Raw genomic sequence first — 14,667 nt, 5'->3', positions numbered from 1 at the left:
CAGCGCACGCACCGGGTGCCGAAGGAGGTCCGCGTGGAGCCTCAGAAGTTCGCGGAGGAGCTCATCCACCGCCTGGAGGCCGTGCAGCGCACGCGGGAGGCCGAGGAGAAGCTGGAGGAGCGGCTGAAGCGCGTGCGCATGGTGAGTGGGCCGCGTCGGTGTCGCGCTCCGCGTCGGTGTCGTGCTGTTTTCTTACAGCCGGGATGTCCTGATGTTCAGGACAGCTTTGGCCCCCGTTCTTCATGGGGATGCCCGGGGCTGGCCGAGGCCTGCTGACCCATGAGGCCTCCCGGCTGAATCCCCTGTGCCCCTTTCTCTGCAGCCGAGTCCCAGCTCAAGATGGGATGTCCCAGCGGCCCCATGCCAACCTCAGAGGCCCAGAGACCCACCTTGGTCACCTGCATTGAAGGGGCTTGTGTACCTGATCCTTTGTGGGTGGCAGGGCCACAAGCTGAGACTGCAGCAGGTGATCTCAACTTCTTCACCCCATGTGGCTGGCAAGTGAGATGAGCATGTGCAGAGCAGGAAGGGCTAGTGGCGTGCAGGGGTTTTTTCTACGTGCAGTCGGGGGCTGCGATGCCTGAGACTTTCTGCCACCTCCTGGTCACTTTTGGTTCCTTGAGGCCATGGTGCATGGCCCTCTAGGCACTTGTGTTGTAGGACTCTTTGCTTAGTTCAGCTAAAAACAGGTCCCTTTCACATGGCCACGAAAAATTAGGCTCACAGACAATTTGAAGGGTGAGAAGGACAGAGTTTATTGGGTGAAACGGTAAAAAGGGAAACGGGCGGGCGCAGTGGCTCACACCTATAATCCCAGCAATTTTGGGAGGCTGAGGCGGGTGGATCACCTGAGGTCAGGAGTTCGAGACCAGCCTGGCCAAAATGGTGAAACACCATCTCTAATGAAAAATACAAAAATTAGCCGGGTTGGTGTCAGGTGGCTGTAATCCCAACTACTCAGGAGGCTGAGGCTGGAGAATCGCTTGAACCCAGGAGGCAGAGGCTTCAGTGTGCCGAGATTGCGCCACTGCCCTCCAGCCTGGATGACAAGAGTGAAACTCTACCTCAAAAAAAAAAAAAAAATCACTTCCCGCAAAGCCAGAGTTCTGCTAGTGTGCTTCCCGCCTCGCAGATTGAATCCCAGGTTCCACCTAGGAAGAGGCGGGGCCCGGCTCCTCCCCGCTGCAAATGGTGCCGACTTCTGTGGCTCCACCCCAGTGTGCGCTCCTCCCAGTGCGCAGGCCGGCTGGAGTTTCTCTGGAGACCCCTTCCCACCTGGTCGTCTCACTGGCAAGGCTGCCTTTGCTGGCCGGGCAGTGCACACCTGTGACCCCAACACTATGGGAGGCTGAGGCGAGTGAAGCACTTGAGCCGAGGAGTTTGAGCCCAGCCTGGGCAATGTGGCAAATTCCTGTCTCTAGAAAAAATTTCAAAATTAGCTGGGCGTGGTGGCACACACCTGTGGTCCCAGGTATTCAGGAAGCTGAGGTGGGAGGATCACTTGAGCCCAGGAGGTCAGGGCTACAGTGAGCCGAGGCTGTGCCACTGCACTCCAGCCTGGGTGCCAAAAAAAAATGCCTTTGCTTTTCTCTTAGCCAGATTAATTCCTATGGGAGGTCAGTGGGCACCATCGAGTCGAGGGGTGGTCCTTCATTCTCCTTTCAAGGTTCGTGAATATGAATACTTAGAAAATGTATACACTTCTGAGCGTTTCCATTCACCTGATCCTTGATTTAAAATGCAGACCTTCAGCTCTCCTCAGACCACAGGAGACCCCTCGGTACACTCACTCTTTCACCCGCTACCCGGGTGAGCTGTGCCCTGAAGCCTGGAGATGCCACCATGAGGGTGGACGCAGGGTGCCGCTGGTGGTTCCCATCTGGGAAACCGTGCACCGGGCACTCCATTGAGATGGCAGGCAGACCTTACATAGCTCGTTGAGCAGCTGGGATTCATGGCGGGGACCAGGTGTGGTCGCTGCAGAGGGTGGAGCTCCCCATGAAGGGGTTTGTGTGGAAATGTCTCCCACACAGACGTCGATTTGTTTTATCCTCAGTAAATTGTTCTGCCACCATGTGGAGCTGCATCCTCTCGTCTCCCCTGGCCGTTGGTCTGCGGGTGACCCTCATCTGGGTAGGGCACAGGTGTGGGTGGTGCCAGCTCCAGGGCTCTGCAGGTGCCAAGTTCACCTTCTCCACAGTCCCCCAAGGAAAGGACTCAGGGAATTTGTCCTCCAATATCGGGAACCTAGCCGGGGCCGCAGGGCTGGTAGGAGCCGCATCAGTGCCGCGTGGTCCCTGTGGCGGTGAGAGTGAGGCCTCGCCTTGCAGACCTGGTGGTCACTGGAGCGGCTCGCTTGCTTCCTGGGGTGGCCCTGAGGAGGCTGGCTGTGCGCACCTGAGGCCAGCGGCGTTCTGTGGTGGCCCTGGGGAGGCTGGCTGTGCCCACGTGAGGCCGGCGGCATTGGTGCCTGCCTGGGAGCCTTACTGGGCTGTTGTCTGAAAACCAAACATTGGGAACAGAGTTACCAAGAATATGGACATGTCAGCAGGCCACATCCGGGCCCACGGGCTGTGACGTCAGCATCATCATTTGGGTGGCAGGTGAAGGTTAGCAGCCCTTAAACAAACATGCTCACAACAGAAACGTAAGAAAGGAAGCCTTTGCTGTTTTGCTGCCGTGTTGGCTGCTGTCATTTTCTGCGGAAGCCTTTGCTGTTTTGTTGTTGTGTCGGTCGCCGGCCGCTGTAATTTTCTGTGGAACGCTTTGCTGTCATGTTGGCCGTCTGTAATTTTCTGATCTTTGCGCCTTCACCCATTCGCAGGGTGTGCTTCTAGTAGGGCAGGTTCACATTTTGAGTGAAACATTTTTTTAAAAAAATATTTTTGTAGAGATGGAATCTTGCTATATTACCCACACTGGTCTTGAACTCCTGGCCTCAAGTGATCCTCCTACCTCAGCTTCCCGAAGTGCTGGGATTTCAGGCAGAAGCCACCGCGCCTGGCCTTAAGCAAGACATGTTAAAGGCAGGCGTAGCCACAGGTGCTGAGTGTGTGGCTCTCACCTGTGACTCTCAAGGCTTCCCCACCCCATGGAGTCCTGGCTCTGTCCCAGCAACAGCGAGCATGGCAGTGCCCACAGGTGTGTGGATCCAGCACCACCAGGGCCCAGGAGTGGTGGTCCTTCCCTGAAAGGAATAACTCCAGTTTTTTTTTTTTTTTTGCTTTGTTTTGTTTTGTTTTTTTGAGACAGAGTCTCGCTCTGTCACCCAGGCTGGAGTGCAGTGGCGCGATCTCAGCTCACTGCAAGCTCTGCCTCCTGGGTTCACGCCATTCTCCTGCCTCAGCCTCCCCAGTAGCTGGGACTACAGGCGCCCACCATCACGCCCGGCTAATTTTTTTGTATTTTTAGTAGAGACGGGGTTTCACCGTGTTAGCCAGGATGGTCTCGATCTCCTGACCTCGTGATCCACCCGCCTCGGCCCCTGAAAGTGCTGGGATTACAGGCGTGAACTCCAGATTTTTTAAATAACCTATTTTCATTGTGAAATTTGGGAAATTAAAGCACAAAGAAGAAAACAAAAACCATTAGCCGAGTGGTTAAGTTAATCTGTAACATTTCACAGCCCCATGATAGAATTCCTGCCGATGTGGAGCTCGGCCAAGGCAGCGAACGGCATCAAAACTCCAAACACTTTTAGTCCCTAGGAAGACCCTCGGTTAAGATTTCTCCCCAGAGTGCCCGGGCCCTTTAGTCCTCCAAAACCAAGGAAAGGGAGGCAGCATAGCTGCATCCGCCAGGGGATGCCCACCACCCACCTGTCCCCCGGCTCTGCCCCAGCATCCGTCTGTCCTCTTTCGTGCCATATTTCACCCTCAGCCCCAGTGCAGGTGCCCGCAGCCAAGCCCACACCAGCTCTGGGGCACGCCTGTTCCAGTTGCGTTTGGATACTTTTGCAGGTGTGAGAGTTGGGTGCTAAACATTGGGAGGTTTGTTTATATTAAAATATAGAGGTAGGTGGGGCACAGTGGCTCACATCTGTAATCCCAACACTTTGAGAGGCCAAGACAGAAGGATCACTTGAGGCCAGGAATTTAAGAGCAGGCTGGACAACATAGTGAGATTCCCCATCTCTACAAAAAAAAAAGAAAAAGAAAAAATTAATGGGACATGGTGGCATGCACCTGTAGTCCCAGCTACTTGGGAGGCTGAAGCAGGAGGATCGCTTGACCCCTGGAGGTTGAGGCTGCCTTGAGCTGTGATGGCACCACTGCGATTAGGTGTGGTGGCTCACACCTGTAATCCTAGCACTTTGGGAGGCCAAGGTGGGTGGATCACCTGAGGTCAGGAGTTCGAGACCAGCCTGGCAAACAGGGTGAAACCCAGTCTCTACTAAAAATACAAAAAATTTAGCTGGGCATGGTGGTGGGTGCCTGTAATCCCAGCTACCCGGGAGGCTGAGGCAGGAGAATTACTTGAACCCAGGAGGCGGAGATTGCACTACAGCCTGGGACACAAGAGTGAAACTCCGTCTCAAAAAATAAATAAATAAATAAAAATAGGCCGGGCACAGTGGCTCACACCTGTAATCCCAGCACTTTGGGAGGCCGAGGTGGGCGGATCACGAGGTCGAGAGATCGAGACCATCCTGGCTAACACGGTGAAACTCCATCTCTACTAAAAATATAAAAAATTAGCCAGGCATGGTGGCAGGCGCCTGTAGTCCCAGCTACTGGGCAGACTGAGGCAGGAGAATGGTGTGAACCCGGGAGACGGAGGTTGCAGTGAGCCGAGATCGTGCCACTGCACTCCACCCTGGGTGACAGAGCGAGACTCTGTCTCAAAAAAATGAAAATAAATAGGCCGGGCGCAGTGGCTCACACCTGTAATCCCAGCACTTTGGGAGGCCGAGGGTGGTGGATTACCTGAGGTTAGGAGTTTGAGACCAGCCTGGCCAACATGGTGAAACCCCGTCTCTACTAAAAATACAAAAAAATTAGGCAGGCATGGTGGCACACTCCTATAATCCCAGCTACTCGGTAGGCTGAGGCAGGAGGATTGCTTGAGCCCGGGAGGTGGAGGTTGCAGTGAGCCAAGATCGTGCCACTGCACTCCAGCCTGGCTGACAGAGCGACTCTGACTCTAAATAAATAAATACATACATAGATACATGGTAACTTAGTTCCCTCTCTTTCTTTTATATTGACACCAGATTTACTCAACACTGTTTTAGTTTGTCAGTCCAATAAGATGAGAAAATAAGTATGAGATGCAACTTGGAATTAAAGTGATCAGATGTTTGCTCTGACAGATAAGCTTCAGCACCTGTTAACTTGGAGAATCAAGTGAAACTCCACCGGCTTCATGTGGAAGCTCGTCAGGCAGCATCACAACATGTACATAACCCAAGAGCCGTTCTGTACAAGGTTCTCCTTAAAATGTAATGGGAGGCCGGGCGCGGCGGCTCACGCCTGTCATCCCAACACTTTGGGAGGCCGAGGTGGGTGGATCATGAGGTCAGGAGTTCGAGACCAGCCTGGCCAACATAGTGAAATCCTGTCTCTACTAAAAATACAAAAATTAGCTGGGTGTGGTGGCGCACACCTGTAGTCCCAGCTACTTGGGAGGCTGAAGGAGGAGAATCACTTGAACCCAGGAGGCAGAGGTTGCAGGGAGCCGAGATGGCACCATTGCACTCCAGCCTGGGTAACAGAGCAAGACTCTGTCTCAAAAAATATATATATATACAGGCCAAGGCAGGCAGATTGCTTGAGCTCAGGCATTCGAGACCAGCCTGGCCAATATGGTGAGAATCGCATCTGTCCCCAAAATACAAAAAAATTAGCTGGGCGTGGTGGCACATGGCTGTGGTCTCCGCTATTCTGGAGGCTGAGGTGGGAGGATCGCTTGAGCCTAGGAGGCGGAGGCTGCAGTGAGCTGAGATCACACCACTGTTCTCCAGCCTGGGCAACAGAGCAAGAACTTGTCTCAAAAAAAGAATAAAACTAAACTAAATCTGTGCAGAGCTCTGCCCACAGCCGATACATACGCTGCATTCCTTGAGGCCCTGCTGTCTCCGCTCCTTCTGTCTATGCCCCGTCCTGCCTCTCCATCCTCAGGGACAGGACCGGTGGCGAGGGGCCCCCGGCCACCCTGGGCTGGGACGGCATCTGCTGGGGCTGCTGGGTCAGGCCAAGTGTGCAGCTGGTGCTGAGAGGTGATGGTGCTGCTTGTCCCCACACAGGAGGAGGAAGGTGAGGACGGCGATCCATCCTCAGGGCCCCCAGGGCCGTGTCACAAGCTGCCTCCCGCCCCCGCTTGGCACCACTTCCCGCCCCGCTGTGTGGACGTGGGCTGTGCCGGGCTCCGGGATGCACACGAGGAGAACCCTGAGAGCATCCTGGACGAGCACGTACAGCGTGTGCTGAGGACACCTGGCCGCCAGTCGCCTGGGCCTGGCCACCGCTCCCCGGACAGTGGGCACGTGGCCAAGATGCCAGTGGCACTGGGGGGTGCTGCCTCGGGGCACGGGAAGCACGTACCCAAGTCAGGGGCGAAGCTGGACGCGGCCGGCCTGCACCACCACCGACACGTCCACCACCACATCCACCACAGCACAGCCCGGCCCAAGGAGCAGGTGGAGGCCGAGGCCACCCGCAGGGCCCAGAGCAGCTTCGCCTGGGGCCTGGAACCACACAGCCATGGGGCAAGGTCCCGAGGCTACTCAGAGAGCGTGGGCGCTGCCCCCAATGCCAGTGATGGCCTCGCCCACAGGTGAGCGTGCGCCTGTCAGTGAGGAGGGGGCTTGGGGTGAGGCTGTGTCCCTGCAGAAGGCCAGAACCTCCTCATAAAGCTCAGGAGACCCAGGACCGCCAGCAACAGGCAGGAGGCCCCTCTGCTGGAGGGAGTGGACTGGGCCCTGGGTCAGGGGAGTCCATGCCGTGACCTCAGGTGGGAGATGAAGGTTAGGGGACACAGCCCGACCCTGGCTCCCGCTCTGGCCCTCAGTCTTCAGGGGGTGAGCAGTGACTGCCCGTGTGTTTAGAGAGGAAACCAACCCCCAGACAGCACCAGGACAGCGGGCAGGGGACAGCGGGTGGGGGACAAGCTGGCGGGGGACAGCGGGTGGGGGACAAGCGGGCAGGGGACAGCGGGCGGCGGCTGCACCACGGGAGCCTTACAGATGCCAGGAGGGGGCCTCGCAGACGAGGAAGGGGCACAGCCTCGGCCACCGGAGGCCAGGGCGACTTGCAGCTCTTGCTCTTGCCCTTGCAGTGGGAAGGTGGGCATGGCGTGCAAAAGAAATGCCAAGAAGGCTGAGTCGGGGAAGAGCGCCAGCACCGAGGTGCCAGGTGCCTCGGAGGATGCGGAGAAGAACCAGAAAATCATGCAGTGGATCATTGAGGGGGAAAAGGAGATCAGCAGGCACCGCAGGACCGGCCATGGGTGAGCACCCCGCACGCAGCCAGCCTCGTGGGGCCTGCTTTGCCACCCCTGGCCTCCGCACAGTGTCAGTGTGTGCAGCTTCAGTGTGTGTGGCGAGTGTCGCCTGTGACGCCTCACACTTCCCCTGTCACTGTGGCACCCTCCCGGGCACCCTCCAGCAGGCTCCCTGGGCCCCACGTCTCCAGGAGGAAAACCTCATGTCCCCAGAGAGAGGCTGTCCCTGAAGCCCCGAGCAGGAGGGAAGCTGATGTGGCTGTCACGCCGCAGGCAGCACAGATGCTCTTGGGAGGTCATTTCCAGTCTGACCCCCACATGAGAATGACCTAAGTCACCTGGGAAGGCCCCTGCTGACCGTCACTCCCGAGGTGCCCCCGGAGGAGCCTTCCGTGCTCACACCTGGCCGTCCTAAGTCACCTGGGAAGGCCCCCGCTGACCGTCACTCCCGAGGTGCCCACGGAGGAGCCTTCCGTGCTTACACCTGGCCGTCCTGCCGAGGGCCGGGGAAGGCCTTTGTGTAGCGTGAGCCCTTCTCTCCTCCCAGAAGGGCAGAGGCCTCGTGTGTGGGTGGAGCAAGGCCCCGGCGCCACAGGTCCAGCCCCTGCCGCTGCCCGCCGGGCCGGTCTTGGTGTTGCCCCCGCTCGCCCCCTGGGCCTGCACTCGTGCCCGGAACCCAGCAGGAGGGCCAGGGGCCCCACAGAGGTGGTACCCCCCACCTTCCCGTCGTGGTCAGAGGCAGGTCAGCTGGGAAGTGTTGGCCCTGGTGGGTGGGTGGCCCCAGCTTCCTCAGACTTAGGTCCTGATCTGCCCTCCACCCACACCCAGGCCCTGGCCAGGACGCATCTCCCTCCACGTTACTTGATGAGAACTTGTGAGGCAGCTGAGCGCCTGGGGCGTGGCCCTCCTGCCTGTGTTGGAAGCCTGTCCCGCAAGGCCTTGGGGTCCCCATCGGTGCTGACTGGGCTGGGGACGGGCTCATCGTTTTTCTGGGGCTCCCGAGGGAACAGGGGTGCACAGCACCTTGCCTGGCTCATTTTTTGTAGAGGGGTCTCAGTGTGTTGCCCAGCTGGGTCTCAAGCTTTTGGGCTCAAGCGATCCTCCCACCTTGGCCTCCCAAAATGCTGGGACTACAGGCATGAGCCACCATTCCCGGCCTTCGAGTCTTTTTTTTGAGACGGAGTCTAGCTCTGTCGCCCGGGCTGGAGTGCAGTGGTGCAATCTTGGCTAACTGCAACCTCCACCTCCTGGGTTCAAGCAATTCTCCTGCCTCAGCCTCCCGAGTAGCTGGGATTACAGGCGTGAACCACCACGCCCGGCTGATTTTTGTATTTTTAGTAGAGACCGGGGCAGGGGGTGGTTGCCATGTTAGGCTGATCTCGAACTCCCAACCTTTGGTGATCCCCCTGCCTCGGCCTCCTGGAGTGCTAGGATTACAGGCATGAGCCACCGTGCCCGGCCGAATCCTTTTTTTAAATAGCTGTATATACTAAATATTGCATGTCCCATATTTTAGGATAAGTATTAATACATTCCACGTTGAGACATACTTATACTTTTTATTCATTAAGACTTTTTTTAAATTTTTTGAGACAGAGTCTCCCTCTGTCACCCTGGCTGAAGTGCAGTGGTGTAATCACACCGTTCACTGCAGCCTCAGCCTCCTGGACTCAAAGCTATCCGCCGGCCTCTAGGATTAGTATATAATTTGTATCCCAGTAAAGCTGTTAAAAATAAAATGTAAAAAAAGAAGCCTCATCCCAGCACTTTGGGAGGCCGAGGCAGGTGGATCGCTTGAGGTCCGGAGTTCGAGACCAGACTGGCCAACATGACAAAACTCCATCTCTACTAAAAAATTAGCCATGTGTGGTGGCGAGTGCCAGTAATCCCAGCTACTCGGTGGCTGAGGTAGGAGAGTCGCTTGAACCTGGGAGGCGGAGATTGCAGTGAGCCGAGATCCGAGGTCGAGCCATTGCACTCCAGCCTGGGCAACAAGAGCAAAACTCTGTCTCAAAAAAAGAAAAAAAAAAAGTCTCCATGAAAGAATTTTTTTTTTTTTTTTGAGACGGAGTCTTGCTCTGTTGCCCAGGCTGGAGTGCAGTGGCCTGATCTCGGCTCACTGCAAGCCTCGCCTCCCGGGTTCATGCCATTCTCCTGCCTCAGCCTCAAGAGCAGCTGGGGCTGCAGGCGCCCGCCACCACGCCCGGCTAATTTTTTGTATTTTTTTAGTAGAGGTGGGGTTTCACCGTGTTAGCCAGGACGGTCTCGATCTCTTGACCTTGTGATCCGCCCTCCTCAGCCTCCCGAAGTGCTGGGATTACAGGCGTGAGCCACTGCGCCCGGCCTTTTTTTTTTTTTTTTTTTTTTAGATGGGGTTTCGCTCCTGTGGCTCAGGCTGGAGTGCAACAGGCCAGTGTCAACGCACTGCAACCTCCACCTCCCGGGTTCAAGCGGTTCTCCTGCCTAACCCACCCGAGTAGCTGGGATTACAGGCACCCACTATTATGCCCAGTTAACTTTTTGTATTTTTGTAGAAACAGGGTTTCACCATGTTGGCCAGGCTGGTCTTGAACTCCTGACCTCAGATGATCCACCCGCCTCGGCCTCCCAGCGTGCTGGGATTACCGCGCCTGGCCTTTTTTTTTTTTTTTTTTTTTTTTGAGATGGAGTCTCACTCTTGCCTAGGCTGGAGTGCAGTGGTGCAATCTCAGCTCACCGCAACCTCTGCCTCCCAGGTTCAAGCGATTCTCCTGCCTCAGCCTCCCGAGTAACTAGAATTACTGGTATCCACCACCACACTTGGGTAATTTTTTGTATTTTTTGAGTAGAGTCATGGTTTTGCCATGTTGGCCAGGCTGTTCTTGAACTCCTGACCTCAGGCGATCCACCCACCTTGGCCTCCCAGAGTATTGGGATTACAGGCAAATGAGGGTAGGTTTTTTGTTGTCTTTTTTATTCCTGAGACCGAGCCTCACTCTGTCACCCAGGCTGGAGTGCGGTGGCGTGATCCCGGCTCACTGTAACCTCCACTTCCCCAGTTCCAGCCATTCTCGGGCCCCAGCCTCCAGAGTAGCAGGGATGACAGGCGCCCAGCTAATTTTGTATATTTAGTAGCGATGACGTTTCACCATGTTAGGTTGATCTCGAACTCCCGACCTCTGGTGATCCGCCCGCCTCGGCCTCCCGAAATGCTGGGATTACAGGTGTGAGCCACCGTGCCTGGCCGGGATGTTTTTATTGTGTGGTCTGTGGAGGACGTCCGTGTGGCTTGGTGGCCAGGCCCCAGTGCCCCATCCCATCCAATCCCTCAAGGAGGCTGCCCTTGTGAGATGAGTGTAGCCCCACCAGGCCACCTGGCCAGGGTGTCGGCCACAGCCACAGCTTGTTCTCTTGTTCCCCAAGGTCTTCGGGGACGAGGAAGCCACAGCCCCACGAGAACTCCAGACCCTTGTCCCTTGAGCACCCCTGGGCCGGCCCTCAGCTCCGGACCTCCGTGCAGCCCTCCCACCTCTTCATCCAAGACCCCACGATGCCACCCCACCCGGCTCCCAACCCCCTAACCCAGCTGGAGGAGGCGCGCCGACGTCTGGAGGAGGAAGAAAAGAGAGCCAGCCGAGCACCCTCCAAGCAGAGGTACGGCCGCGTCGTGGGGTGGGGTGGGTCTCGGGGGTTACCACAGCACCGCTCCTGGGGCTGAAGCTCCCCGAGGCCTGAGGTCTTCAGGGGAAAAACGGCCCTCTGGGTGTCCGCCAGCCATACTGGGCCCTTCCTTCCACTGAGAACCACTGAGGGGCCACGTGGCAGGCCACCCTGCGGTGGACGGAGGCTGGGGCTGGAGCTTTCACACACCCGAGGCCGCCGCGCTCATTGCTCTGGAGGCGGGGTCCCTCCTCAACCTGAGCCCAGTCTGCAGGGAGGCTGCAGGGCCCCAGTGTGTGGGGAACGCCGGTCCCCAGCCAGAGGCTGCTCACTGCTGGGCAGCCTGGGCTTTAGGGCAGGGGTCCTGGAGGCATGGCGGCTGCCTCTTGACAGTTGCATCCCAGGAGCCCTGAGTGGCTCTGCACGGTCGGAAAGCTACGTGGTTCTGAAACCCATGCAGATGCAGAAGTGTCATCCTGGACGTCCAGCCACAGCCCTCCTCACTGTGCCCTCTTGTCCTGGACGTCCAGCCCACAGCCCTCCTCACTGTGCCCTCTTGTCGTCCTGGACGTCCAGCCCACAGCCCTCCTTACTGTGCCCTCTTGTCATCCTGGACGTCCAGCCCACAGCCCTTCTCACTGTGTCCTCTTGTCATCCTGGACGTCCAGCCCACAGCCCTCCTCACTGTGCCCTTCTGTCTTCCTGGACGTCCAGCCACAGCCCTCCTCACTGTGCCCTCTTGTCCTGGACGTCCAGCCCACAGCCCTCCTCACTGTGCCCTCTTGTCCTGGATGTCCAGCCCACAGCCCTCCTCACTGTGTCCTCTTGTCGTCCTGGACGTCCAGCCCACAGCCCTCCTCACTGTGCCCTCTTGTCATCCTGGACGTCCAGCCCACAGCCCTTCTCACTGTGTCCTCTTGTCATCCTGGACGTCCAGCCCAGTGGAGCCCTCCTCACTGTGCCCTTCTGTCTTCCTGGACGTCCAGCCACAGCCCTCCTCACTGTGCCCTCTTGTCCTGGACGTCCAGCCCACAGCCCTCCTCACTGTGCCCTCTTGTCCTGGATGTCCAGCCCACAGCCCTCCTCACTGTGTCCTCTTGTCGTCCTGGACGTCCAGCCCACAGCTCTCCTCACTGTGCCCTCTTGTCCTGGATGTCCAGCCCACAGCCCTCCTCACTGTGTCCTCTTGTCCTGGATGTCCAGCCCACAGCCCTCCTCACTGTGTCCTCTTGTCGTCCTGGACGTCCAGCCCACAGCTCTCCTCACTGTGCCCTCTTGTCCTGGACGTCCAGCCCACAGCCCTCCTTACTGTGCCCTCTTGTCATCCTGGACGTCCAGCCCACAGCCCTTCTCACTGTGTCCTCTTGTCCTGGACGTCCAGCCCACAGCCCTCCTCACTGTGCCCTCTTGTCCTGGATGTCCAGCCCACAGCCCTCCTCACTGTGCCCTCTTGTCCTGGATGTCCAGCCCACAGCCCTTCTCACTGTGTCCTCTTGTCATCCTGGACGTCCAGCCCACAGCCCTCCTCACTGTGCCCTTCTGTCTTCCTGGACGTCCAGCCACAGCCCTCCTCACTGTGCCCTCTTGTCCTGGACGTCCAGCCCACAGCCCTCCTCACTGTGCCCTCTTGTCCTGGATGTCCAGCCCACAGCCCTTCTCACTGTGTCCTCTTGTCATCCTGGACGTCCAGCCCACAGCCCTCCTCACTGTGCCCTTCTGTCTTCCTGGACGTCCAGCCACAGCCCTCCTCACTGTGCCCTCTTGTCCTGGACGTCCAGCCCACAGCCCTCCTCACTGTGCCCTCTTGTCCTGGATGTCCAGCCCACAGCCCTCCTCACTGTGTCCTCTTGTCGTCCTGGACGTCCAGCCCACAGCTCTCCTCACTGTGCCCTCTTGTCCTGGATGTCCAGCCCACAGCCCTCCTCACTGTGTCCTCTTGTCCTGGACGTCCAGCCACAGCCCTCCTCACTGTGTCCTCTTGTCCTGGACGTCCAGCCCACAGCCCTCCTCACTGTGCCCTTCTGTCTTCCTGGACGTCCAGCCACAGCCCTCCTCACTGTGTCCTCTTGTCCTGGACGTCCAGCCACAGCCCTCCTCACTGTGTCCTCTTGTCATCCTGGACGTCCAGCCACAGCCCTCCTCACTGTGCCCTCTTGTCATCCTGGACGTCCAGCCACAGCCCTCCTCACTGTGTCCTCTTGTCCTGGACGTCCAGCCCACAGCCCTCCTCACTGTGCCCTCTTGTCGTCCTGGACGTCCAGCCACAGCCCTCCTCACTGTGCCCTCTTGTCATCCTGGACGTCCAGCCACAGCCCTCCTCACTGCGCCCTCCTTGGTCTTCTGGGCTCCGTAGCCAGACCCTGTTCTCTCCCTAGGGCAGGGAGGCTTCTGTCTGGGCTGCAGGGAGGTCTCCCCTTTGTGTGGGCAGCATTTTCGCTCCAGGCCAGAACCTGGCTTCTCCATTTTCAGCTTGCTCATGAGGCCAGTTTTCTCGGCCATCCTGGGTCATTGGAATTCCCCACAGATCAGTGTCTCTTTGAGGGTCCTGGGAGCCTATAGCTCACCCAGGCCCTGGGGCTGTGGTCACAGAGGCCATGGTTGCCTTCAGAGGTCACCAGCTCCTCCTGTCCACCTTGGGTCACCTGGGGCCTGGGGTCCAGGCCCGCCTCCCGGGCCTCCAGCTTTGGGGCTGTGCCACTCCAGGGAGGCTGTGGCTAGGGGCCTTATTGTGCCGAACCAGCATCAGGGTTCAGACCCTTCCCAGCTGAAAGCCTGTGTGGCCTCAAGTCATTAAAGCTTCCTGAGCTTCTGCCAGGCTGTGAGCCTAATGACAGCTCTGGGGCCAGAAGGGGTCACAGTTACCTCAAACCCAAAGGGTGACCACTTTATGACCAAACATCTGTGACCCTGTGATCGTGTTCGGCCAACAAGGAGCTGGAGCCCCCTGCCATGCAGGAGCCTGGAGTGTGGTGCTCGCAGCCGGGGCGTGTGACTGGGCTGTGGTGTGTGGTGCTCAGAGCCGGGGCGTGTGACCGGGCTGTGGTGTGACCGGGCTGTGGTGTGACCGGGCTGTGCAGTGTGGTGCTCGGAGCTGGGGCGTGTGACTGGGCTGGCAGATGAGCCGTGGCGGGCATCGTGTGCAGCAGGTCCGAGGCCCTGGGCGTGTGTGGGCTCTCCTGCCGGGGCTTCCTGAGCCCATCCTTGCTGGGCTGAGCAGGGGTCTCTCAGGTTGCGTCTGCCCTTTCCCCTGGTACCCACAGGCCCCACATGATGGCAGGGGATGCCCGCTGAGCCGTGGGACCACTGCCGCCGTTCTGAGACACGACCCTCCCGCCCGTTTGGCTGCTGGGCTCCAGCCTCCCCCCATGGGGAAACCCAGAGTTGCTGGGTTTGTCCGTCCAGGGGATGTGGGTTTTTGCGAGAAGCTGGGGAGACGGAGTGAAGGCCCAGAGGCAGGTTGGGCGCTGGGCCCTGTCAGGATGTCAGAGTAGAAACCACCATCAAGGTCGCCCAGTGCACCCCGGTGGAGGTGTCCACGTGAGAGGAGCTGCTGTGCTGCCCCAGGATGGCCTCAGTTGTGGCGCCGGG

General features: G+C 58.2%; 1 protein-coding gene across 5 annotated transcripts in view; it reads left to right on the top strand.

Annotated features, from left to right (window-relative positions):
- Window positions 1-14,667, top strand: part of AXIN1 (axin 1) — a 72,401-nt gene that overhangs the window by 53,418 nt on the left and 4,316 nt on the right. For 2 of the 5 annotated variants that reach the window (XM_024349594.3, XM_024349595.3), the window contains exons 5-9: window positions 4-141; window positions 323-466; window positions 6,245-6,774; window positions 7,276-7,446; window positions 10,843-11,073. In XM_024349594.3, the coding sequence (XP_024205362.1) occupies window positions 4-141; window positions 323-466; window positions 6,245-6,774; window positions 7,276-7,446; window positions 10,843-11,073 (1,214 nt within the window). The remainder of the gene's footprint in view (window positions 1-3; window positions 142-322; window positions 467-6,244; window positions 6,775-7,275; window positions 7,447-10,842; window positions 11,074-14,667) is intronic. The other 3 variants (XM_024349596.3, XM_024349597.3, XM_024349598.3) reach the window with 2 other exon arrangements.

The sequence above is a fragment of the Pan troglodytes genome, chromosome 18 (assembly GCF_028858775.2).
Source record: "Pan troglodytes isolate AG18354 chromosome 18, NHGRI_mPanTro3-v2.0_pri, whole genome shotgun sequence".
In the NCBI taxonomy this organism is placed as follows: Eukaryota; Metazoa; Chordata; class Mammalia; order Primates; family Hominidae; genus Pan; species Pan troglodytes.
Note: the sequence above shows the minus strand (reverse complement) of the source record. Positions and strands in the feature narration are given on the sequence as shown.